This window comes from Gopherus flavomarginatus, chromosome 17 (assembly GCF_025201925.1).
Source record: "Gopherus flavomarginatus isolate rGopFla2 chromosome 17, rGopFla2.mat.asm, whole genome shotgun sequence".
NCBI classification, from domain to species: Eukaryota; Metazoa; Chordata; order Testudines; family Testudinidae; genus Gopherus; species Gopherus flavomarginatus.
This window is the reverse complement of record NC_066633.1, coordinates 18,037,748-18,060,964: the sequence shown is the minus strand read 5'-3', so window position 1 is coordinate 18,060,964 and position 23,217 is coordinate 18,037,748. Positions and strand designations below refer to the sequence as shown.

General features: G+C 53.0%; 1 protein-coding gene across 1 annotated transcript in view; it reads right to left on the bottom strand.

The window, feature by feature from the left end:
* Positions 1 to 13,858, bottom strand: part of NIBAN2 (niban apoptosis regulator 2) — a 101,035-nt gene extending 87,177 nt beyond the window's left edge. Inside the window, exon 1 of the mRNA XM_050926339.1 lies at positions 13,613 to 13,858. Within this exon, the coding sequence (XP_050782296.1) occupies positions 13,613 to 13,667 (55 nt within the window). The 5' untranslated portion in view covers positions 13,668 to 13,858. The remainder of the gene's footprint in view (positions 1 to 13,612) is intronic.
* Positions 13,859 to 23,217: the final 9,359 nt, after the last annotated feature.

Here is a 23,217-nt window from a genome sequence, read left to right as displayed (position 1 = left end):
AGCCTTTTGCAATCTCTGTCTCTCTGTCTGTCTCTCACACACAGTCAGTCCAAGGGAGAGAAGAATATAAAACTTGATATAAAAGTTTGGTCTGCAGAGCTGGTTTGTGCCAGCAGGAAACCCAATTCCAGCATTCCACTGCCAGGGGAAAAAAAAAACCCACAAAGACTTTTATGTATTTAAAAAACAAAGTTTATTCAGACAACCAAACAGCCCCAAGTCTGTTTTCAGCTGTTATTAGGCCCTGGTGCTTACGAATCTCTGACACACACTTTTCTATCCACAGGCCTCAGGTTCAACCACCTCACTGCACTGGAGTCTAATACAGATTTCTCTTTCCTTCTGCCCACACCTTGGATCTAACGCGCTGGCTGGAGGCCAAAGCAAGGGCATACTGCAGTTTACATGCATACAACACCTTTCATCCTTTCCTCTAAGCACTCTCTAAAATCCATGCCCACAGACAAGGAGGGGAGGTAGCTGGCCTCAGAATTTGACACATCGGAACATTTTGCCAACTGATCACCCCTGGGACAGAGTACAAGAGAGCCCAGGGAGGGGCTGTGTGAAGCAGTTCCCCCCACCCCGCCCGCCCCAGACGTTCCTGTTTACCAGGAGGCCAAACAACAAGAGTGCGTGAAGGGGAGAGACTCCAGCACTCAGGGAACAAGGCGTTGGAGACAGATCCTCACAGGCTGGAGGAGACGCTAGCCCCAGCCAATCCAATAGCAGGGCACCCCCCCCCCCCCCCCCGTCGTTAGTAAGTGTGGAGCCTCTTGCAGTCCAAGGGCGTGTGCACACGTAGCTCACAGAATTCCCATGCAAAGGGTAAAGGGGCTGAGAGCTTCCAAACCTGGGCATCTCCATTCGCTCAGGAGGGGCTTCAACACTTGTCTGCGCTAGCCCGCTGCCTACTGCTGATCCACCGCTCACAACAGCATGTTGTCTAACCTCCATGCAGGGTCGGAGACACCCGAGCGCTACCTGCACTACTGCTTCCACTTCTGCTTGAGCTGTGGTGCCCAGAGGACTGAAGAAAGACTCGCGGCTGCAGATGCACACAAAGGGCACGGGATGCCCCTGGAGGAGGGGAGAAGAGAGATGTGGGGCAGAAACAGTCACTGCTTCTCTACCACACAGCGTGCCAGGTCCCGGCACTTCCAACACATCCCCTCACTGAGCAGCTCAAAGGGCTCCAGCCACATCAAACCGATCGACAGCTACAGAGCCTGGCAAGGAGTCAGCATCCCAGCACAGAGGGCCACCGAACCAGATCACATCAAACAAGCTTCTAGTGCCTCCAGTCTTGGCTGGTGGACACACAAGCAGGAGGGTAACTGGGGTCCCAGCAGCCAGCACCCTGCAGCGTAACTGGTGCGCTGTAGGGGCCAGGAAATGCATTCCCTACCCTGGGAAGAGCAGCGGGTGGCATAGCAAGAACGTCTCCCGGGGAGAAAGCCGTCTCCACTTCATAAGCCAATAAGACAAGTTTCGGGAGTCAAGAGGCCCCTTCCCAAGCAAAAATGGAGGTAGAGCTGCCCAAATGTATGCTGGGAGGCTCCAGGATCACCACAGTGTGGAACGGAGAAGTCAGATGACGATAACAGATAATGATCTTCGGACACCACCCCAGCCCTTCTGCCAGCTGAACCTGGAACGTCTTGGGACCCAAAGTGCCCAGCCGTGTCCAGGAGCAAACCTGGGCTTGACTGGTGCAGAGAGCAGTGTCTAGACTCCAGGAGCTGGGTGCTGGGAAATGGCTGGCAGGAGGCAGTGAGACAGGGAAAGCAAACACCGCTTTATTCCCCGCTTTGCGGGCAAGAAACTCCTCCAACCCCTCCCCATCATGCACCCAGGTCGTAGGAAGCTTAGAGTGCCAACGAATTCCCATAAGCACAGAAACAGGCGACCAGTCAGTTGTCCGGCCCTCCCCAAGAGAGGGAGTCCTCTTTATTTCCCCACCCTCACACACACTGCTCCAGTTCGTGCCAGAAGCACCACGCTATCACAAGGAAAGGAGGATTGTGGGATTTCCAGCCTTGACCTGAGTCCTTGGCCACCCCAATTTCACAGCCCCAGGAAGTACATTAAGCGAATAATACTGCTTCTATAGCACTTTCCTCCCAGGATCTCAGGCTGTTTTAAAGATGTGAGCATATATCATTCCTTGCTTAACCCACACCCCCACATGGTGAAACTGAGGCACAAAGAGGCGCAAAGTGACATGCCCAAGGCCACAGCCAGTCATTGGCAGAATTGGGAATAAAGTGAGCCCTGTGCAACGTCCCCAAGACCATGCCGCCGCCCTACATATACCAATCACAAGCTTTCAGTTCCTTACCTAAAGCAACCCTCCTCCGATTTGTCCGTCGGTATCATATTGTCCATCCTTTTAAAGAACATGGACCTTAAGATGCCCAGGCTGCGTTCTTACGAGAGACTCAGCTCAGCAGCTCTAAGGCATGTGCCCAGAGGATTTCTCCTCCGACCTTGTGACGTGGAGGAAATCACCATCTTTCCATCCTCTTCACTAATCTATGTGGCTTGGACACAGACGCCTCAGGCAGCTGGTGCAGTTCAGGGATGGCGGTATTGGAATGCAGTGGAGGAAGAGGGCTCACCTGAACCGGGCCCCTGCATCCACCATGCAGTGAGTGCTCTGAGCCCCCCTGCACAAGGCCCACCAGTGACCCGCCCACATTTCTCCAAGGCAAGTGCAAGAGGGATTAGAAGCTCCCAATGAAAGATTGAGTGGCTACCTAGGATCAGCCTGGGGCTAATGAGAGAACTGGGAGCAGGGCAAGCAGGCACACGAAGTCTTGTATCCTCTCGTCTACACTAGAAATGGTAAACGCTGATTTGCAGCAATGGGGCTTCTACACAGGAGCCGCAACTGCAAGCGCAAGTGTAGACAGTGCTTCGGCTAACACAGCCGCTAACCCTGATCAGAACCGTCGAGTCGAGGGGTAAAAACCCCACCTGCTTCTTTGTCCTCCCACTGCTGCCAGCGCTGGTTGGGCTGTGGGATCACGAGGGCAACCTCTTGCCTTGACTCTAAACATCTCAGGTAGAGAAAGCCCAAGAGACAAGCTGTGTGCTAGTGAGACGGGGGCATGAGAGCTCCAGTACGGACATGCCGACGTGCCTTTCCCCTCGGACATGGTTTGTTAGGACTCCGTACAAGGGCCTGGTTCTCAAGCTCCAGAGGTTTGTGCCATCAGCGCTGGAAATCCCCAGTTCAATCCCCAGCCTTGGCCAAGTTGGCATCATACACACACCACCTGCAACAGACTCCTCCCCCAAGTTTAACAGACTCCCCACACCCATACACCAGCCCTTTAGAATCGCAGCTGCTAAACTGATGAGCTCTTTGCAACAGAAGCTACGGTTTAAAGCATTGGTTCTCAACCCATTTACCACTGTGGGCCGCACATGCAACGCTCTGTGTGTTTCATGGGCCGCATCCACAGAATATCTATACTACCTGTATGGCCCTTAGCATGTGACATGGGCTGCAGCTGGGTGCCGATGGGGCCGCAAGCGGCTCCCGGGTGGAGACGCACTGGGTTAGACAGAGCTTTAAACAAACCCAGCCCCAACCATCGTGGAGGGCGGCTCAGCGTGGGGAGGGTTCCTGCAGGGAGACAGCTTCCCTGCTTTGTTTCGGCTGCAGATGGCAGGGCCAGCGCCAAGAGGGGATTGTAAAAAGCCGGAGGAGGAAATGCAGCAGGACGGAACTCGGGGGGTGGGGGAGGAGGGAAAAGTTACATTTTTTGACCATTTTTAGAAGTTTCCCAACTTCTGCCTAGTCAGGAGAGACCAGAGAGGTGTGAGGAGCAGGAACTCTGTGGGCCCGCTTTAAAACGGACCAGGAGGAAGGTGCTGGGATACAAGAGAGGTAGTGAAATCGGGTGAGAGCGAGGCACCTTGGGGCCGAGGAGAGACTTCCTTATTACAGCTTAGGACAGAGAAAAAGTGGGTGTGTGTCACAGCCACCAATGCCTAGGAGAAGCCAGCAGCCACATTGTTTCCCTGCTGTCACCAAACTCTTTGCTCCTACAGTGCAGGTCTGAGCTCTCCAAGCACCTTGCTAACAATTAACACCTCCAAAATAGCCATAAGGAAGGGGCTGGGTTACCCCCATTTTACAGGTGCAGAAAGTGAGGCACAGAGGCTTGCCCAGCTCCATTCCCCTAGGCCCTATCCCCAAGGACCCTGCCCTGGAGTCCCAGCGGCCACTCCAGTCGCTGGAGGGTGCCCTGCTGCTCCATCCTCCCATTACCAACCCTCCCCCTATCCCCCCCAGCCATTGTTCCCGGACTCACAGGGGACCCTCAACCACCAATTAGTGGAGGGGGAGGTTCATCATCTTAACAGTCGACACAGCCCTAAACCTGCAGCAACACGCACCTTCCATCCAGAAGAGACACCGGACCAGCCCACTCTCCCTCACCCCACGCCTGCCATGGACAAGAGAGCACCTCCAGCAATTCCCTCCATGCTGCCCACATGGGGCACCCTGGGGAGAAGTGGGAGACCCTCCTTCTGCAGGGCGTGGGAGGGGAGACAACTCAGCACCCCTGCTGGGCTGGTCTCAACAGGCTCCTCTCTCGCTGCGATGTGGGGGGTGGGTGGAAGAGGTCGCTGCGTTGAACAAGCCTGTTTATGTGCAGTCCTGCCACGCCCCCCTTATCACTCGCTTCAGTGCTCTACCTCCACAGCTTGTTGTGTCCCTGGCACCACAGTCTACTGGAGGGAGAAGTCGAAAGACCTGGGTTCTGACACTGCCTCCCTGCAGGAAAGCGACCGAATTACCCACCCCCTGGGCCTGAGTTTCCCGATCTCTGAGACAAGGAGGATAACCCTACCCCACTTCAGGACGCGCACAGAGATCTAAGAACAAGAGCACCCAAGAGCATTAACCAGCTCTGCCCACAACCTCCTGTGGTCACGTGTAAATGCCAAGTGTGGACGTGCGATGGCTTGGGTGCACCAAAATCCCCAGTGTGCACCGATGCACTGGGGGTTCTGTGCCTGCAATCCAGGACTGGGGAGGCCACGTTTCCAAGTGAAAACCCAGGATGGTTGCAGCTTGGCATCAGTGAGGTGCAGCACAGGAAGGTCTGAGCCGCTGGGAAGGAGAGATTTGAAGTGCCCATTTTCTCTGCTCCCCGCTTCCACTGGCAGGCTTCTATCGCTGATCTCTTCCCCAGAGGCCAGCCGTGCCTTGTGCCTCGACACAAGCCAGTGCTCACGTCAGGTATGGGCACTGGGCTGGCGCAGTACGAGCCACCCGTCTGCAGTCACTGATCTGCCCACAGACTTGCCTCTTGTAGCACTGCTCAAGCCAACTCCTTGCACATAGCAGGGACTGGTGCTGTGTGGCTCACTTGGGAGGCTCCAGTGGCAGCATGCAAAGGCCTGGGAGGCTGGGGGACAGCCTGGAGGTAGCCTCGCTGGTTCAGCTGACTGGCTGCTCCGATAGATGGCCAGTCTGCCAAGGGGTTGAAAAAAAAAACAAAACAAACCACTGAAAGAAAGAGACCCCAGGACAGATCCTGCAGCAGGGGCATTCTTAGGTTCCAGGGACACACGCTCACTGACCCAACAGCATAGGTGCACTGTTCACAGGCTGAGCTCAAGCAGCTTGCTCAAGGTCTCACAGACTGTGGACTCAACCCCAGACCTCTGGGTGTTTACCCAAGAGTTGTAGAAAGGTGGCTTACATTTAACAGCCAGATCCTGACTCTCAGTCCCCTGCCCCCTTCCACAAGCATGTATCAGAGATTCACCCCAGGCACCATTGCCTGGGTTAAATGGCTTTCCCCTGACCACTACGGGACCCCAGCTAACACTCTGGGTCCAGAGCTGGGCCTTATCTTCACTGAATGCTCTAGACCAGCATTTCTCAAACTGGGAGTCCTAACCCAAAGTGGGGGGAAGAGTGGTTGCGAGAGTAGTGGCTGCGGGCCAGGCACCCAGCTCAGAAGGCAGTGCTGCTGCCAGCAGTAGCACAGAATTAAGGGTAGCAATTCCCAGCCATGCCATCCTTACTTCTGCACTGCTGCTGGGGAGGGGGCCTGCCTTCAGAGCTGGGCACCCCGTCAGCAGCCGCCACTCTCCACTCTGCTTTCAGAGCTGGGTGGCCAGAAAGCAGCAGCTGCTGGCTGGGCAGCACCGCCAGCAGCAGCACAGAAATAAGGGTGGCCATGGTGTGGGGTGGAGTCGTCACTTTTGGGGCAGGTCATCGCAGCCTGAAATGATCTGAAAGGGGGTTCCAGCAAAAAAAGTTTGAGAACCCTTGCGTAGCCCCTGCTCTGTGGAGCTCGCCCTTGCAGCTGGCAGTCCTGGTCCTTGGAGTGCAATTGCTGGGATGTGTCTTGGTCTCTGATTAAGGGGGTGGAAACTTTGGGGGTAGCTGGGGCCAGGCCCATCGATGGCCCAGGACCAGGAGTCTGAATCTGAGCTGGTGTTTGCTGGCAGGCCTGTGGAGCTCCGATAGCACGGGTGGGATGCTTTGCTGGGGTTTATGCTGTTCAGGCAGGCATGGCACGGTGTTTGGAATCAGCTGGACCTCTCCCAGACCATGCTCTGCTTCTCCACCTATGAAGCACCACCAAGACAGCTGAGCTGCTCTGGGATGATGCAGATCATGGAATTCAGGGCAAAGTACCCGAGAGCCAGAGTCCAGTCCCACTTCAGAATCGTACTGGGACTCTCCAGAGGGACTGGCAACTTCGAAGCTGCTGATGCCTGATGAGAATGGCTCCTTGGCTGCCTTGCGCAGGCTTCATGAGCTGCTCCACCAAGCAGCCATTCAGCGGACTCCCACCCCAGCCAGGGCTCAGCTCCCATTTGGGAAAATCCCAGTCTTGGACACTACAACCCACTCCAAACTCCTGCTCGGAAACCTCACCAGAAATGCCACAAAACAAGGATTTAAAAACAGAGACAGTCTTTAAAGTCTGCATTGACAGGCGGGGCATTGTTACGCCGATGCCCCTTTAATAGGCTGGTGACTTTCCTTTGTCTACAGAGAAGCCTCTCTCTCCCCCTCCAGCTCTCAACCAAGCGCATCTGGGCATTTGTGATACAGCTGGCATCGGCTCTGCTGCCCCATTGAAAGCCCTGCCCCCTGGAAGCTGGCAAGCCTGGAAAGGCCAAAGCAGAACCACTAATTGCAAACAGGCTTCCTCCTGGGACTTTCACAGAACGAGACGAGAAAAGAGAAGCTTTAACTCGAGAGAGAATGAGCAGTTGTGTGCAGGGCTGGTCTCTGCCGTAGGACCCGGCAGAGCCTGGGACAGGGTAAAAGTGTGCTGCAGAATGACAGGTGAGGGATTTTTCCCTGTGGGATGGAGGAAGAAGAAAAAGGCACCTCCAGCCAATATTCTCCCTCTCTCCACCCTCCGAACTATGCTAGGAAGATCTTGCCCTCCAATCAGTTGTGTTTATGCCCTCGGCCGTTGCTAAGGGACTCCAATCCCCGCCGGTGCAGGAGATTTGGCCTCCGTGTGCTCAGAGGGGCTCTGTCAGGGCTCGTTTTACACAACCAGAAAGTCTCCAGCGCTGTGGCGTGTGAAAGGAAAGGCAGTCCCGGGAGAGAGAGGGACCAGCTGTCTGTAAGGGGAACAGCGGACGGTTTGACGGGGCCTTGAACCGAGCACTGGCACAGCCAGCCAAGGGGTAGAGGGCTGGACACCGAACTCAGGGTCTGCTGCAGGCAGGCTGGGTTAGTGAAGCAACATGGTCTGAGCACAGGTCTGGGAGCCAGACCCTCCCGGACAAGAGAGGATCTTTAGCTGCACATGCTAGAAGTGCCTGCTGTACAATAGGCTCAGCCAGTCAGGGAACGGAACTGAAGCCACACGACTGGTCGCACCCATCAAGCGGCTGATACTTGCAGGGAACAGTTTGCAATCCATGGAAGACAAAGTTATTCCCCATGGCACAGCAGAGGACACTCCGGTTGGCTGATTTTCATGGCAAGACCAGAAAGAGGCTAAGATTAGTCACGCAAGTTAGCGGTAGCTAATTATTCACTCAGCTCCAAGGAGAGCCAAGGCCCTTTGGGAAATGGAGAAGTGTATTAATTAAATTTTTACTGTTAGGAACAGCTGAAACCTCACCCAGGGCGTCTCCCAATGAGTCGGATTTCAGTGTTTGTCTGACGCGGTCTGGGCTCCCCCTCCAAAAATTTTGCCTTGGCTTGAGACCACCAAAAAGGCCGGGTCTACACTAGGATTCATCCCCAAGTGCAGCTGCACCGTTGCAAAGTGTTTGCGTGGATGTGACTGGCACCACTGAAACGAATCCGGTTAACCAGGGTCAAATGCACTGGTGCAAGCAGAGTCTGCACTGGGAGACACAGTGTAGACGAAGCGTCTGGTGTTTCCTTTTCACTCCCTTCCCCCTCTACATAAGTGTGCACGCCCACACCCACCATTCGAGGGACAGTGGAGGGAGAGCAAGGCTCTGGGCTGGGCTTGCTCAGGCACGAAGGAGGCTCAGGCAGGAATGAGTTCCAAATGAAAAACAAACTGTGCCAGGCTGCGCCTCCCCGAGCTCAGGGGAGGCGCTTGGCTCACAGCTGCAATAACTAAGGCCTTTTATGCCAGGAGCCTCCTGGAAACTAACCCCCAAACCTCCCTGAAAATAGCATTGCTGTTTTATTTAGGAAGGACGGGAGGTGTGGCGGCAGGGGATAGGCGACTTCACTAGAAAAGCTTCCTAGACCAACCCATGAGCTCATGGGCTCGCCACAGGGAACGTCCTTGCGCTGTCCAGGACGTCGCGGAGTGGATGGGGAGAAGGCCCACCCAGCTTCGTAATGCATTCAGTGCCATCTCCTTTCAACGGGAAGGACAGGCCCTGCTTCCGAACCAGCCAAGTGAACTAGACGCAGTGCAGGGTGCCCACGCTCGCCATCCCAACTAGCGCAAACCATGCTCCCGCCAGCCATTGCCGGGTCAGTGCAAAACAGATCCCTAACCAGGGGACCAGTCACCCCCTCCAGACCCTGGTCTTCCCCCCGCGTCTCAACTTTTCATAGATCTGTACGCGCCATGAGGTCTTCAACGTCTGGGGAGGGTGGAGGAAGAAAAGTGGGAGACTGATGTGAGGAAAGCAAACTCCTCCCTACCCACAGAGTTTTTCTGAAACGACATCGTCTCTAACCCTGCAGATCCCAGAACAGGTCTCCTAAGGCTGGGAGGGAGGGTGGGATGGGGGGGAGCATCCTGGGTATAGCAAACCTGCAGTTGGAGAGGTGCTTTCACAGCATGTTTGTTGGAACTGTAAATGGCTAGAAGGATGCACAAGCCTTAGGAAGCACCTGCTATTCTAAATGCCATGGGCACGGCATGGCATGGCAGGTTGCTTGCCTTTTTAACATTAAAGAAAAAAGCTCTAGATTACATCCAGGAGCACAGGGCTCAGGTGGACAGAGCCGTGCTCAGACTAGGACCTGCTCGAGCAAGTCACTTCACCGCTCTGTGCCTCTCACGGTCTGTCCCAGCTGTTTAAAAGCTCTGGGGCAGGGAGTGTGTTGCGTTTCTATGGTGCCTAGCACAGTGGGGCGGCTAGGAGCTACCGCGCCCTAGGGGACCAGGCATGCCAGCACTGGCTGAGCTTGTGAGGCCCTATGCGCCACTCGAGGGAGTCCGTCTAAAGCAACAGATGTTGTACGCCGCGTCTGATCAATGCCCAGATTTTGGGGGAACATGCTTGGTGTCAATGGGCAAAATTGGAAAAAGACGGAAAGAGGGTAATGGAGGGCACACGGAGGCCCTGCCATCTGTCCAGCAGAGCCACAGCTTCAAGCACCTGTCTGTAGATCAGAGAACGAGTTATCGGCACCCCTTAATTCCTTCCAGCAGAACAAGGGCCGCATCCCATTTCTGCCCATCCTCACAACGCTGATAAGCCCAACGGGGGAGGAGGGAGCTCAGTGGTTTGAGCATTGGCCTGCTAAACCCAGGATTGTGAGTTCAATCCTTGAGGGCCATTTAGGGATCTGGGGCAAAAATCTGTCTGGGGATTGGTCCTGCTTTGAGCAGGGGGTTGGACTAGGTGACCTCCTGAGGTCCCTTCCAACCCTGATATTCTATTATTCTAATCCCATTCAGGGTATCTCCCAGACAGAGAAAGAATGGTGGAGGATGTGGGGGCACACAGAGCCCCTGGCTGCATTGAGGCATGAATGCAGGGCCCTGGTATGGGGTGGGACTGAGGGCACTAAGAACCCAAGGAGGTAGATTGAGGGACCCTGGCACGAGGGCAGGGCTGGGGGTTGCGGGGAGCCCCTGAAACAGAGGGAGATGGAAGGGCGGCACGCAGGGAGGGATGCAGGGAGCCCAGCCAACAGTGGCAACACAGTGTTACCCCTCGTTTAGGGAACAGAAGACCCCTAGGCAGGAAGTTACAGATAAGGAGGGCTAGGGGAGCATGCTGGGATTGGGGGGAAGGGCCACCTGAATCAGCTGCACCTTCAGTTTGCTCTGGCGCTGCAGTAGCCTGCGTCAGGTTGCGGCCTCGCTGAGCGAGGCACTGCGCCCAGCAGGCCGTGACAGTCCCTGCCCTGGCAGGCTAACGCAGCCTAGGAGACTCCAGAGCTCGCCAGGGTGGGGGAGAAGCACCCGGCTAACATCAGCCAAGAGGGGCTGGCGTCACCATGCACCCCTTCCCCACACCGCAGACGGAAACGCTGTGACTGTTCTGGCAGCCTTCAGGGCATTCCCTCCATGATGCCAGCACCGCTGCATTGCTCCAGCGGGAGTCAGCTCCGCCGAGTCCCTAGCATTACCACCACCGTCACCTTCCCGAACGCTGCCTGCAGCAAGGTGCAGAAATAAAGCAGGGGTAGCTGGTATTCATCACCGGGAGGCTAGTATCCACCAGATCTTTGGACACTGTGTTCTCTAGCCATGCAAGAGCAGAGGGCAGGAATCTCAGAGCCCGCCTTGGCACTACATTTGACGAGCCGTTTAGATCGCCAAGTGTGTCTACACTGGGGAGAGCTTGGAAATGGCTTATCCTGCACTGGGGCACCTCCATCAGTCTTGCAAATGAGGGGGATGCTGGGGGGTTGCAAGAGAGCAGAAGATTGTGGCCCAGGAACAATTCTGAGGAGCTCATTAATAGAACATTAAGAAGTCAGACTTTTAGATGGGCAAAAACCTGTCTGGGGATTGGGCCTGCTTTAAGCAGGGGGTTGGACTAGGTGACCTCCTGAGGTCCCTTCCAACCCTGATATTCTATTCTAGAACATTAAGACGTAATTGTGCCAGCAGTTACTATAAGCTAGGGGCTTTGGGGCCTTTACCCAAGAGATTGGAAATTCTTTGGGTCTGTACAGCAAATTGTCCCTTCTCTGTGTCATTATAGCCAGTCACACCCCTACATCTTTCCTTAAAGATAAGGAAAAACATGTTTTGAGGCTCTTTGCTCAATGCTAGCTAGTAATGGAGCCTTGATCCTGACTGGGCCTCTAGGCACTACTTAATACAAGTATCAGAGGGGTCGCCACGTTAGTCTGGATCTGTGAAAGCAGCAAAGAGCCCTGTGGCACCTTATAGACTAACAGACGTATTGGAGCATGAGCTTTCGTGGGTGAATATCCACTTTGTTGGATACAAGTAGTGACTCAAGTTAGCAAGAGGACACAGCAGTAGGTTTAGGAGCTAAAACTCGTATTTGAAATTGGAGTATACATTTTAATGTAGCATCCATTTAAAAAAAAAGTGGGGGGAGGGGAAGCCAGATAATCTCCTTTCCTGCAAAGCGACCAGGCTAATAAAATAAATCTTATTCACTCCTTGGCTTTAACAATCTAAAGTGTTATTTGTTCTATAGGACATTTTAGAAACCTTTGTTTGTAAACCTGACGGTCTCCCTTTAAATGGTGTTTGGCCCACACGAAATCCCATGATTCAGGGAGCTGACTAGGAAACTTTACAGTAAGTGACAAGTCATAATTCCTTTGGCATTCAGCAATGCAACAACATTAGTCATGTTGCGAGCCCCTGATATTAACGCAGCTGCAGTATGCTGTTCCTCTGGCATTTTAATTGCAGCTTTGTATGAAGGGCCCGCTTCATTGGAAATCAGAGGCAGAGCCATGGTTTTGCTCCAGGGAGCGAGGAAACTATGGTCGAAAGTTTCCAAGGCACCTTGGTTCTCCAGCGTGAGAAGCTGGTTAGGTTTCGTACCATCAAAGCCACATCTCCTAGTGCAACCTGATTTGAGAAGTCTGGGGGTCCCAAGCAAGGCTGAGGTTTGGAGTAGTAGCTACGTGCTTAATAGCACCTTCAAAAAGCCTCTGAAGTCATTGTAATTGAAGCCTGTGTAAGGACGGGACAGAGGTCAAGTCCTGCAACTCAGAGGCCCTTGGGAGTTCAGAAGCCTGCGTCGTAAATTACAAGATGTCCCAAGTAAAGAGGGCGAAACAGAGGCCAAGTCACAGTGCTCAGTGGCAGAGTGACCCCACTTATAAGGGTCAATCAAGTAACTGCAGGCACCAATTAGCCCCCCAACCTTCCCCATCCTCAGTGCAGTCAGATGTCATCTCCTTGGACAAAAAAACAACTGTATAGAAGCCACAATCGCATGCTTACAAAAGCTATTCCAAGCAGGACTAATCAGACATTCTGATCCCCAAGTCCAAGAGGAATCTTTAGGCCAAACACGTCAGACTGAAAGAGCCACAACATCAAGAGTAAATACAGGGCAATGCAATCAATAGCCACATTGTCACCTCCCTAGACTCCTACACCCTACATTTCAGTGGCAAGACGGCCTGGAGCCCTGTCTGAACTAAAAGGCAAACCCATCGCTGGCACTGGTCCAGATCTGCGATCCTATCCGCACAGGCAGAGCCCTGCACCCATCAGCAGGATCAGGGCCCAATGGGCCCGCCCTGAACCAGTGCTGAACATGGTTTAACAGCTCACTGTGGCCAGGACAAAACTTCTCCTCATCCTTTTTAGAGAGAGATCTGTTCCCCTTCCTTCCCCGTGCCTACAGACCCAGCAGAAGCCCTGGCCAGGAGAGGGTTGTTCTCCTGAAGCAAATCACCTAGTCCTGCAGCCAACACAAACATCCACCACACAAGACAAGCTTTTCAGGGGGAGGCAAACAGGCGGACACCTTATTTCCCCATTCCCCGCCCCCCTTAAGAGAGAGGCTGCTCCTAGCTCTGCAAAGGAGGAGAGAGAGAGACCCAGAGCTGCAACGTGGAACTTAAAAAAAAAAAGTTTTAAGGCATTAAAATATGATCCCCTTGTAGGGAGGAAACGAAACCCAGATTGAGTGGATTCCTCACGGGGGGGGGGAATGCTGTTCGGTGGGGGGGGTCCTCACCATTATTTAATAGGAGTGGGCCAGATACAAGTTTGGGAACTCTCATAACACATTGTCCCCATCACGCTAGTTACGGGGGGGAGCAAACGACGGAGAAGGTTTTCCTCCAGCGAGAACCGGCTCCTGTTTTACACACCCCTCCGGAGAGCCGGGGCGCGGGGGACCGACGCTGGCAGAGCCGATCCCCCCTTGAAACTGACTCTGGCTCCTGGACCCCGAGCAGCCCCAGCCCGGGGGCCCCACGACCCCTCACCTGAGATGTAGTGGCGCCGGCTCTCGTCCAGGTGAGTGGAGATAACATCGCCCATGGCGGACGGGGGCTGGATGCTCGCAGGGGGGAGGATCCCAGCTCACCCCCCAGGGAAGTTTGCAATTCAAAGGGGGGCTGGGGGGGTCTCCTTCCTCCGGGCCGGGCCGCGGCGGCGGGTCTGCTCCCAGTCCTCGGGCGCTCAGCTCGGGAGCCGCTCCATGGGCAGGAAACAGCCTGTCTCCTCCCAGCCGAGGGAAGCCCTGGGCGGGCCGGAGAGGGAGAAGGAGACGCTCCTGCCTCCGTCCAGCCTCCGCCCCGGGACACACCCTGCGCGCGGCTCCCTGCCTGGGAGCGGGGCCAGGCGGCGAGTCCCCTCGTCCCACGCGGGGGCTGGGCGGGCAAAACTCCCTCCCACGGCCGGGGGGGCCTGAACGTGGGAACCCAACAGGAAAAGCTTTTACCCCTCCCCCCCCTGTAATGATTGCACCGGCCTGTGCTAAAAACCAGCCCCCCTGCACCCCAGCCCACGCGCGGCCGCTGGGAACCCCCAGTCTCCGGAGCTGGACCCAGGGGTCAGGCCTCTGCAGCAGAAGCTGATCGCCCCTGCAGCTAGAAAAGGGCTTTTCTCTGACACCTAGTGTCAGCCAGGGGCCTGTTCCCCCCTCCCCGATCAGAGCTACTGAAGGCACCTTCCTGCTCCAGGGACTAGGTCTAACTCTGTCAGCCGGTGAAACCAGCTCCTTGTTGGCACCTGGCTTGGTTTCATTCTGACGTTGCTTCACAGGGGATTGCAACATTTACCCAGCCCTTTCCCAGGGCCAAGGAGTGGGGGAAGCCAGTACAAATTACTGGGGCCTAGCCGTCCTGAAGGGGGCCCGGGGCCCAGCTTCGTTGGCCCTGTTTAGCCCGTCCGCCCTTGCTGGGGGGCCCGAAAAAATGTTTTCACAAGGACCCAGACTTGCTCTTGGCGGTCCTGTTTCTACCCCTCTGACGACGCTCAAGTCATCATAAACCACAGCCTTGATCCTTCTCTACTGCCAGGGTGCCTCTCAGCCGTGAGTGGGAAGGACAGGACACAGGACCTGAACATACCCGCTGGAGGAGGGGTTTCTTTGCCCCTTTACCCCAGTGTCTGATCCTCTGCTGCTTGTCACAGTCCAGCAAGCCTGGGACTCACAGCAAGTTTCGGTGCAAACTGTGCAAAATAAAACCTCTTCGGACTTGGATGCTCAGGACAGGAAGTGGCTTGAGAGCCCTGGAGACACAGCAGGGGCAGTGACCGCGTGAGCTTCATCGTCCACCTCCCAGCGCGTGCAGCTCCCCTTGGAGCGAGAGGCAGCCTCTGTAGGGGCCCGAGGGTTGGTGTGGACTGGGGAAATTGGTGTCATTAGACCCGTGCAAACCCTTCACTGCCGACACATTGCACCGGGCTAGCCCATCTGCACTGGGGATCCACACTGGGCTTATTTCATTGGTGCAACCCCTGCCCTCCACGGCTCTATGCAGGGCCTCGGTTACAGCCCATGGCCTCTTTGCTCAGGCTAACAGGGCTGTCAGTTGGGGTGAGGGCAGAGGTGCTCTTAAGGGAGCTGGATGCCCAGGGCCTGCCCACGGATGCCAGTGGGGCTGGATAGAAAAAGCTTCTCCTCCCTCTGCCAGACCTGAAGCGGAGAGGCCAGATTTTGCCTTAGGCTGCAGTCTCATTCAGCTGCTCTGGTGCCGTACCAGGGTGGAAACAGCCCTCGCTGTATCCCCCTCTTGCAAGAAGATGGAGCTGACACAATGGCCATGTGCTCTCCCTCCCGCATAGCCCTTGGCACAAAGAGCGGAAGGGGCCATGCCCAGGGGAGGAGGGAAAGGTGTGGCTAGGGAGCTCTGGGCCTTGGCTGCTGGAAAGCCCTGTGGGGAGCCATTGCTTGGTGGTAGCTATAAGGCAGAGCAACCCATGAGGCTGCTCCAGCTAGTTCAGGGAACTGCTCTGCTCCTCCAGACTGCAGGACGCATCACACACAGGTCTTAGCCTCCCTGGGCTGGGTTCAGCTTGACCAATGCCCAGACTTGGGGCCCAGGACTCGGATCCTCACAGTGTTTAGGTACCTACGTCCCATTTAAATTAATGGGTATTAGGATTTGGGGCAGGGTGTCTTAGGGCTTGTCTACATCAGAAAGTTGCAGCGCTGGTGAGGGAGTTACAGCGCTGCAACTTAGGAGGTGTACACATCTGCAGGGCACCACCAGCGCTGCAACTCCCTGTTTGCAGCGCTGGCCGTACTCCCGTTTTGTCTCGGGTGTAGAGGATCCAGCGCTGGTGATCCAGCGCTGGTAATCAAATATAGACACTTACCAGCGCTTTTCTTGACCTCCGTGGAATAAGCAGGTATCCCAGCATACCTGAGGAAGCCTCTGGTAATCAAGCTGGTCTCCTTCCCCAGTTTGCTCTCACGTTCCCCGAACCCCGAGCAAGCAGGTCTCCTTCCCTGAGGTTTGCTGGGTGGTTCCGGGAACGCGAGAGCAAACCGGGAAAGGAGACCAGCTTCGCCGCGGTTTGCTCTCGCGTTCCCCGAACCCCGAGCAAGCAGGTCTCCTTCCCTGAGGTTTGCTGGGTGGTTCCGGGAACGCGAGAGCAAACCGGGAAAGGAGACCAGCTTCGCCGCGGTTTGCTCTCGCGTTCCCCGAACCCCGAGCAAGCAGGTCTCCTTCCCTGAGGTTTGCTGGGTGGTTCCGGGAACGCGAGAGCAAACCGGGAAAGGAGACCAGCTTCGCCGCGGTTTGCTCTCGCGTTTCCCGGAACCACCCTGCAAACCGCAGGGAAGGAGACCTGCTTGTTCGGGGAACGCGAGAGCAAACCGCGGCGAAGCTGGTCTCCTTTCCCGGGTTTGCTCTCGCGTTCCCCGAACCACCCAGCAAACCGCAGGGAAGGAGACCTGCTTGTTCGGGGGTTCGGGGAACGAGAGAGCAAACCGGGAAAGGAGACCAGCTTCGCCGCGGTTTGCTCTCGCGTTCCCCGAACCTCCCTTGAAGCCGCCCAACAGCGCTGCAGTGTGGCCACATCTAACACCACTTGCAGCGCTGGTTGCTGTAAGTGTGGCCACTCTGCAGCGCTGGCCCTATACAGCTGTACTAATACAGCTGTAACAACCAGCGCTGCAAAATTTTAGATGTAGACATGGCCTTAGTGTATATGAGAGAGAGTCTGGACGGCTCAAGGACAGTGTTGTGAGACATGAATCTTTTCCAGGGGGTACTGCTTGCTTCCCAAGGCAAGGGGGTGGGCGGTATCCTGTGGCCTGCGTCATGACTGCTCTGTGTACAGAGTGTCCTGTTTATCCTATCTGAAATAGTTTGTCTTGACATACTGAGCTTGCTACTAACACCTCTCTGCTTTGGGAACAGGGCTGCCCAAACCCATGTGTCTTCACAGCCTGGGTGTGGGTAAATAGCACCTGCCCAAATCACGCCTGCGCACACACACACATTACGCAATGCAGGGCTGCAGGCCTGCTCATCCCAGGCTGAAACACGCTGCACTGGGCGGGAAGGGCGAACCCCTGCAAGAGGGCAGAGCTGGGCAGTCTGTTACTTCTGGGAGACCTGCTGGTTTAGTCTGGGAGATCTGCTGCCTCTGACAGCTTCAGAACCCTCAGCCTGCCATAAGGCTGGGTGCTTTCAGTCTGGACCCTGGACCCAGGACCCTGCCTCCACCCCTTCGGAGCCATTGTCCCTGTTTGAAATAACATAGCTGAGTACACAGAAGGGGGGAGGGTCCCCCTTGCTAAATATTTACCATCCCTCCAGAGAACCGGTAATAGAGGTGTGACGCCACACCCGTCCGTGCGAGGGTCACTGCCAGAGAGGATCCAACCTCTGGATCTTAATGCATGATCCCCGTGACAGAGGGGCAATCGATGAGGGGCACCGACCACTTGCAACCACACCCTCCACCTTGGCACCGTAGCACTAATCCTGCCCAGTTCAGAGGGGAGGTTCAGGGGGGAGGGGGAAGGTGGAGAGCAGGCCCAGCTGCCCACCCCACAGTCACGCAGCAGTGGTGGCTCCTGTCCCAAGGGGCTTGTCATGGGGTCACAGTGCCACTCAGGTGTGGCCCTGGAGGTAGTGAGTGAGTGGTATGGTGACCAATGTCACAATCCCGGCGTAGGGAGGCAGGCCCAGCCCCACACATACACCTAAAGGTCGCTGGAGGGAGCAGTTCTCTCCCCGCCCCCATCAGCTCCACTGCTGCGTGAGCCTCTATGGACTGAGCGAAAAGACTCAGCTCTGCCGGCCAAAGCTGTTGCAAGCTCATCGACCGCTCTGTGGCCCAGCCACTCCTGGAGGGGGGCAGGGAGCCGGCACTAGTGGGCATGGCTTAGAGATGCCAAAGATTCCACCCGCCAAGTCATCAGGTCAAAGCAGAGCATGTTCAGCAATGCCCGGCCGCTGTCGCCGTCTGGCAGCTGCTTGCTGGCCTGCCTGAAAGGGGTTAGTGGCCAAGGTACCTCAAAATTCAGGCTCGCACTCGCCACTAAATGACTGTCTTCATTGTCAAGCTCAGCCAGGGCTGAAAGTAACTTTAGGGACTTACCGGTATGCAGGGCAACTGGGGTCCTGAGCAAGGTGGGGGGGAAGGGGGTGGCTCAAACAGAAGGGGCGGGGCCCCAAGTGGAAGAGGGGGGGCTGGGGCCAGACTTGCCCAGCCAGCCCTTCAGCATGGCCCACCGGCGATTTAAAGGGCCCAGGGCTCCTGGCTGCTGCTACCGCTATGCCAGGGCTCCAGCAGCAATTTAAAAGGCCTGGGGCACCGGCTGTTGGTGCAATAGTGGCAGCTGGGAGCCCCAGGCCCGTTAAATCACCGCTGGAGCCCTCTGGTAGCAGCGGTGGTGGCCAGGAGCCCTGGGGCTCTGGCGGTGATTTAAAGGGCCTGGGGCTCCGGCTGCTGCCAGGAACCCTGGTTCCTTTTAAATTGCTGAGCCCCACGGAAGCTGCCCCATTCCGGTACAGTCAGCTGTGTACCGGCTCTTACCGGTACACTGTACTGTACTGGCTTACTCTCACCTCTGGGCTCAGCAGAGAGGCCAATGGGCGAATGGACTATGGAAACTGAGTCTTGTTCTCAAGCGAAAGCTTGTCTCTGGGTGGGATGGATGGAGTTAGTGGTGCCACACTGGTGTGGGACTTCAGACTCCCCCACCATCAAGCCCACACTTTCCACCAGCTGCAGCATGAAGTCAGAGCCCCAGAGCATGGGCTGACATGGTGCTCGCATTGGCTGGGCAGACTCAGCTTGTTCCCCACCAGTGCTTAGCAGCACTTCTTTATTCCTCATGTCATGGATGTGCCTGGACAGGTCAGCTATAGGAGCTGAACTCAGGATCTCAAAGCAGGAGCCAGGACTACTTGAGCTAAAGACCCTGGCCCACTAGCAGATGTATTAATCTCTATAGGTGGCCTAGCCACTAGAAGGTAACACTGAGCTATACCTTGTTAGCCTCTTTCTGGCCCTTCTTTAGTGATGGTTGTTAGATGCCAACCCCCTAGCTGCATGTCCAGGTCATGTTTCCAAATTGAGCAGACTCTCTCTGCAGCGCATGGTCACTGACTCATCTAGCATTTACATGCTGCTGCTGACTCAGGATCACATTGGAGTGAAGTGTCTCTGGCATTGTCCAAGTGTCCCCCTGCCATGCTCCTCCTGACACAAGGTTGCAAAGAACAGAATTTCCAGCTGAGCTCTTTTGAAAGTCTGATTCTGATTCTGGTGGATGCTGTCAGGGAGCCAGAATTTTGATTTGTGGGGAAATCCCATGATTGCAAATTTTGTTTAGGCTGAATCTGAATGCAAACAAAAGATTTAGAAATTTCCTATTAAATAAAATTTTCCCCAAAGCCCTTAATTTTGGGTCAAGGAAAAGGTGTTATATATATTATATAAAATCAAATCATGTTTCAATTTTTACATTATCAAAGTTTTTATAATATAAAAGAATTTGTAAAAATGAAAAGTCACCCCAAAAAACCAACCAAAATCAAAATGCTCCATTCCAAAAAATGTCCAAGTGGAACATTCATCCTTGTCAAAATGGTTGTTTTCCATTTTTTCCCCCAAAACATTTTTTAAAAAATCAGCATGTTCTTGTGGAATGTTTCAGTTTTCAGGAAACAGCATTTTCTGATGGAAAAATGTTCTATCAGAACATTTCCAAACAGCTGTTGTCTAGAGCTCAGTCCTTGGAAATCTGACCATGAATTCTTATGAAAATCTCATCACAAATGACTAAGAATTTGCTCACAACTGCATATGGAGTAATTACAATTCATGTCTGCGTCACCACGGTCAGTGCATTATTTTGAAGCTTTTGGACAACCCGTGGGTGAGAAAGGGCTCTGCCTGTCACTGATCAATCAGAATTAGTGCTGTCAATTAATTGCAGTTAACTCTCGTGATTAACTCAAAAAATTAACTGCGATTAAAAAATTTAATCTCAATTAATCGCACTGTTAATAGAATACCAATTGAAAATTAAATATTTGGGGATTTTTTTTCTACATTTTCAAGTATATTGATTTTTATTACAACACAGAATACAATGTGTACACTGCTCACTTTATATTATTTTTATTACAAATATTTGTGCTGTAAAAATGATAAACAAAAAAGAAATAGTATGTTTCACCTCATGCAAGTACTGTAGTGCAATCTCTTTAGCCTGAAAGTGTAACTTACAAATGTAGATTTTTTTGTTACATATCTGCTCTCAAAAACAAAACAAAAAAATGTAAAAAACTTTAGAGACTGTGGGTTCTGCTCAATAACAATCCAACGCAGAGTGGACCGACGCATGTTCATTTTCATCATCTGAGTCAGATGCCACCAACAGAAGGTTGATTTTCTTTTTTGCTGGTTTGGGTTTGTAGTTTCCACATTGGGGGCAAGTCTACTCAGTCATACTTCATGTTCAGCCAATTGCTAAGACAAACAAGTTACATTTACTGGAGATCCAGCCGCCTGCTTCTTATTTACAATGTTACCTGAAAGTGAGAACAGGCGTTCGCATGACACTTCTGTAGCTGGCGTTTCAAGATATTTACATGCCAGATATGCTAAACATTCATATGCCTCTTCATGCTTTGATCACCATTCCAGAGGACACACTTCCATGCTGATGATTCTTGTTAAAAAAAAAAGTGTTAATTACATTTCTGACTGAACTCCTTGGGGGAGAATTGTATGTCTCCTGTTCTGTTTTACCTGCATTCTGCCATATATTTCATGTTATAGCAGTCTTGGATGATGACCCAGCACATGTTCATTTTAAGAACACTTTCATAGCAGATTTGACAAAATGCAAAGAAGGTACCAATGTAAGATTTCTAAGGACAGATACTGCACTCGACCCAAGATTTAAAAATCTGAAATGCCTTACAAAATCTGAGAGGGACGAGGTGTGGAACATGTTTTCAGATATCTTAAAAGAGCAACACTCCGATGCGGAAACTACAGAACCTGAACCTGAAAAAAAGAAAATCAACCTTCTGCTGATGACATCTGACTCAGATGATGAAAATGAACATCCATCGGTCCACTCTGCTTTGGATCATTATCGAGCAGAACCCATCATCAGCATAGACGCATGTCCTCTGGAATGGTGGTTGAAGCATGAAGGGACATAGGAATCTTTAGAGCATCTGGCACGTAAATTTCTTGCAATGCCGGCTACAACAGTGCCATGGGAACATCTGTTCCCACTTTCAGGTAAAAAGAACAGGAGTACTTGTGGCACCTTAGAGACTAGCAAATTTATTTGAGCATAAGCTTTCGTGGGCTACAGCTCACTTCGTCGGAAGCATGTAGTGGAAAATACAGTAGGAAGATATATATACACAGAGAACATGAAACAATGGGTGTTACCATACACACTATAAGGAGAGTGATCAGTTAAGGTGAGCTATTATCAGCAGGAGAGAAAAAGAACTGTTTGTAGAGGTAATGAAAATGGCCCATTTCCAGCAATTGACAAGGAGATGTAAGGAACTGGGCGGCGTGGGGGGAAAGGAAATAAGCATGGGGAAATCATTTTACTCTGTGTAATGGCCCGTTCACTCCCAGTCTTTATTCAAGCCTAGTTTGATGGTGTCCAATTTGCAAATTAATTCCAATTCAGCAGTCTCTCATTGGAGTCTGTTTTTGAAGTTTTTTTGTTGTAATATTGCGACTTTTAGGTCTGTAATGGAGTGGCCAGGGAGGCTGAAGTGTTCTCCGACTGGTTTTTGAATGTTATAGTTCTTGACATCTGATTTTTGTCTATTTATTCTTTTATGTAGAGACTGTCCGGTTTGGCCAATGTACATGGCAGAGGGGCATTGCTGGCACATGATGGCATATATCGCATTGGTAGATGTGCAGGAGCCCCTGATGGTGTGGCTGATGTGATTAGGTCCTATGATGGTATCCCCTGAATAGATATGTGGACAGAGTTGGCAACGGGCTTTGTTGCAAGGATAGATTCCTGGGTTAGTGTGTGGTTGCTGATGAGTATTTGCTTCAGGTTTGGGGGTTGTCTGTAAGCGAGGACTGGCCTGTCTCCCAAGATCTGTGAGAGTGATGGATCATCCTTCAGGATAGGTTGTAGATCCTTGCTGATGCACTGGAGAGGTTTTAGTTGGGGGCTGAAGGTGATAGACCAGTCCACACAAGAGATCCACTTTCTGGACACTACAATACTAATAAATGATGGCCACATAAACACCACCCTATACCGGAAACCTACTGACCGCTATACTTACCTACATGCATCCAGCTTTCATCCAGACCACACCACTCAATCCATTGTGTACAGCCAAGCTCTACAATACAATCACATTTGCTCCAACCCCTCAGACAGAGACAAACACCTACAAGATCTCTATCAAGCATTCTTACAACTACAATACCCACCTACTGAAGTGAAGAAACAGATTGACAGAGCCAGAAGAGTACCAGAAGTCACCTATTACCGGACAGGCCCAACAAAGAAAGCAACAGAACGCCACTAGCCATCACCTTCAGCCCCCAACTAAAACCTCTCCAGTGCATCATCAAAGATCTACAACCTATCCTGAAGAATGATCCATCACTCTCACAGATCCTGGAAGACAGGTCAGTCCTTGCTTACAGACAGCCCCCCAACCTGAAGCAAATACTCACCAGCAACCACACAACAAAAACACTAACCCAGGAACCTATCCTTGCAACAAAGCCCGTTGCCAACTCTGTCCACACATCTATTCAGGGGATACCATCATAGGACTTAATCACATCAGCCACGCCATCAGGGGCTCGTTCACCTGCACATCTACGAATGTGATATATGCCATCATGTGCCAACAATGCCCCTCTGCCATGTACATTGGCCAAACCAGACAGTCTCTACATAAAAGAATAAATGGACACAAATCAGACATCAGTAACTACAACATTCAAAAACCAGTTGGAGAACACTTCAACCTCCCTGGCCACTCCATTACAGACCTAAAAGTCGCAATATTACAACAAAAAAACTTCAAAAACAGACTCCAATGAGAGACTGCTGAATTGGAATTAATTTGCAAATTGGACACCATCAAACTAGGCT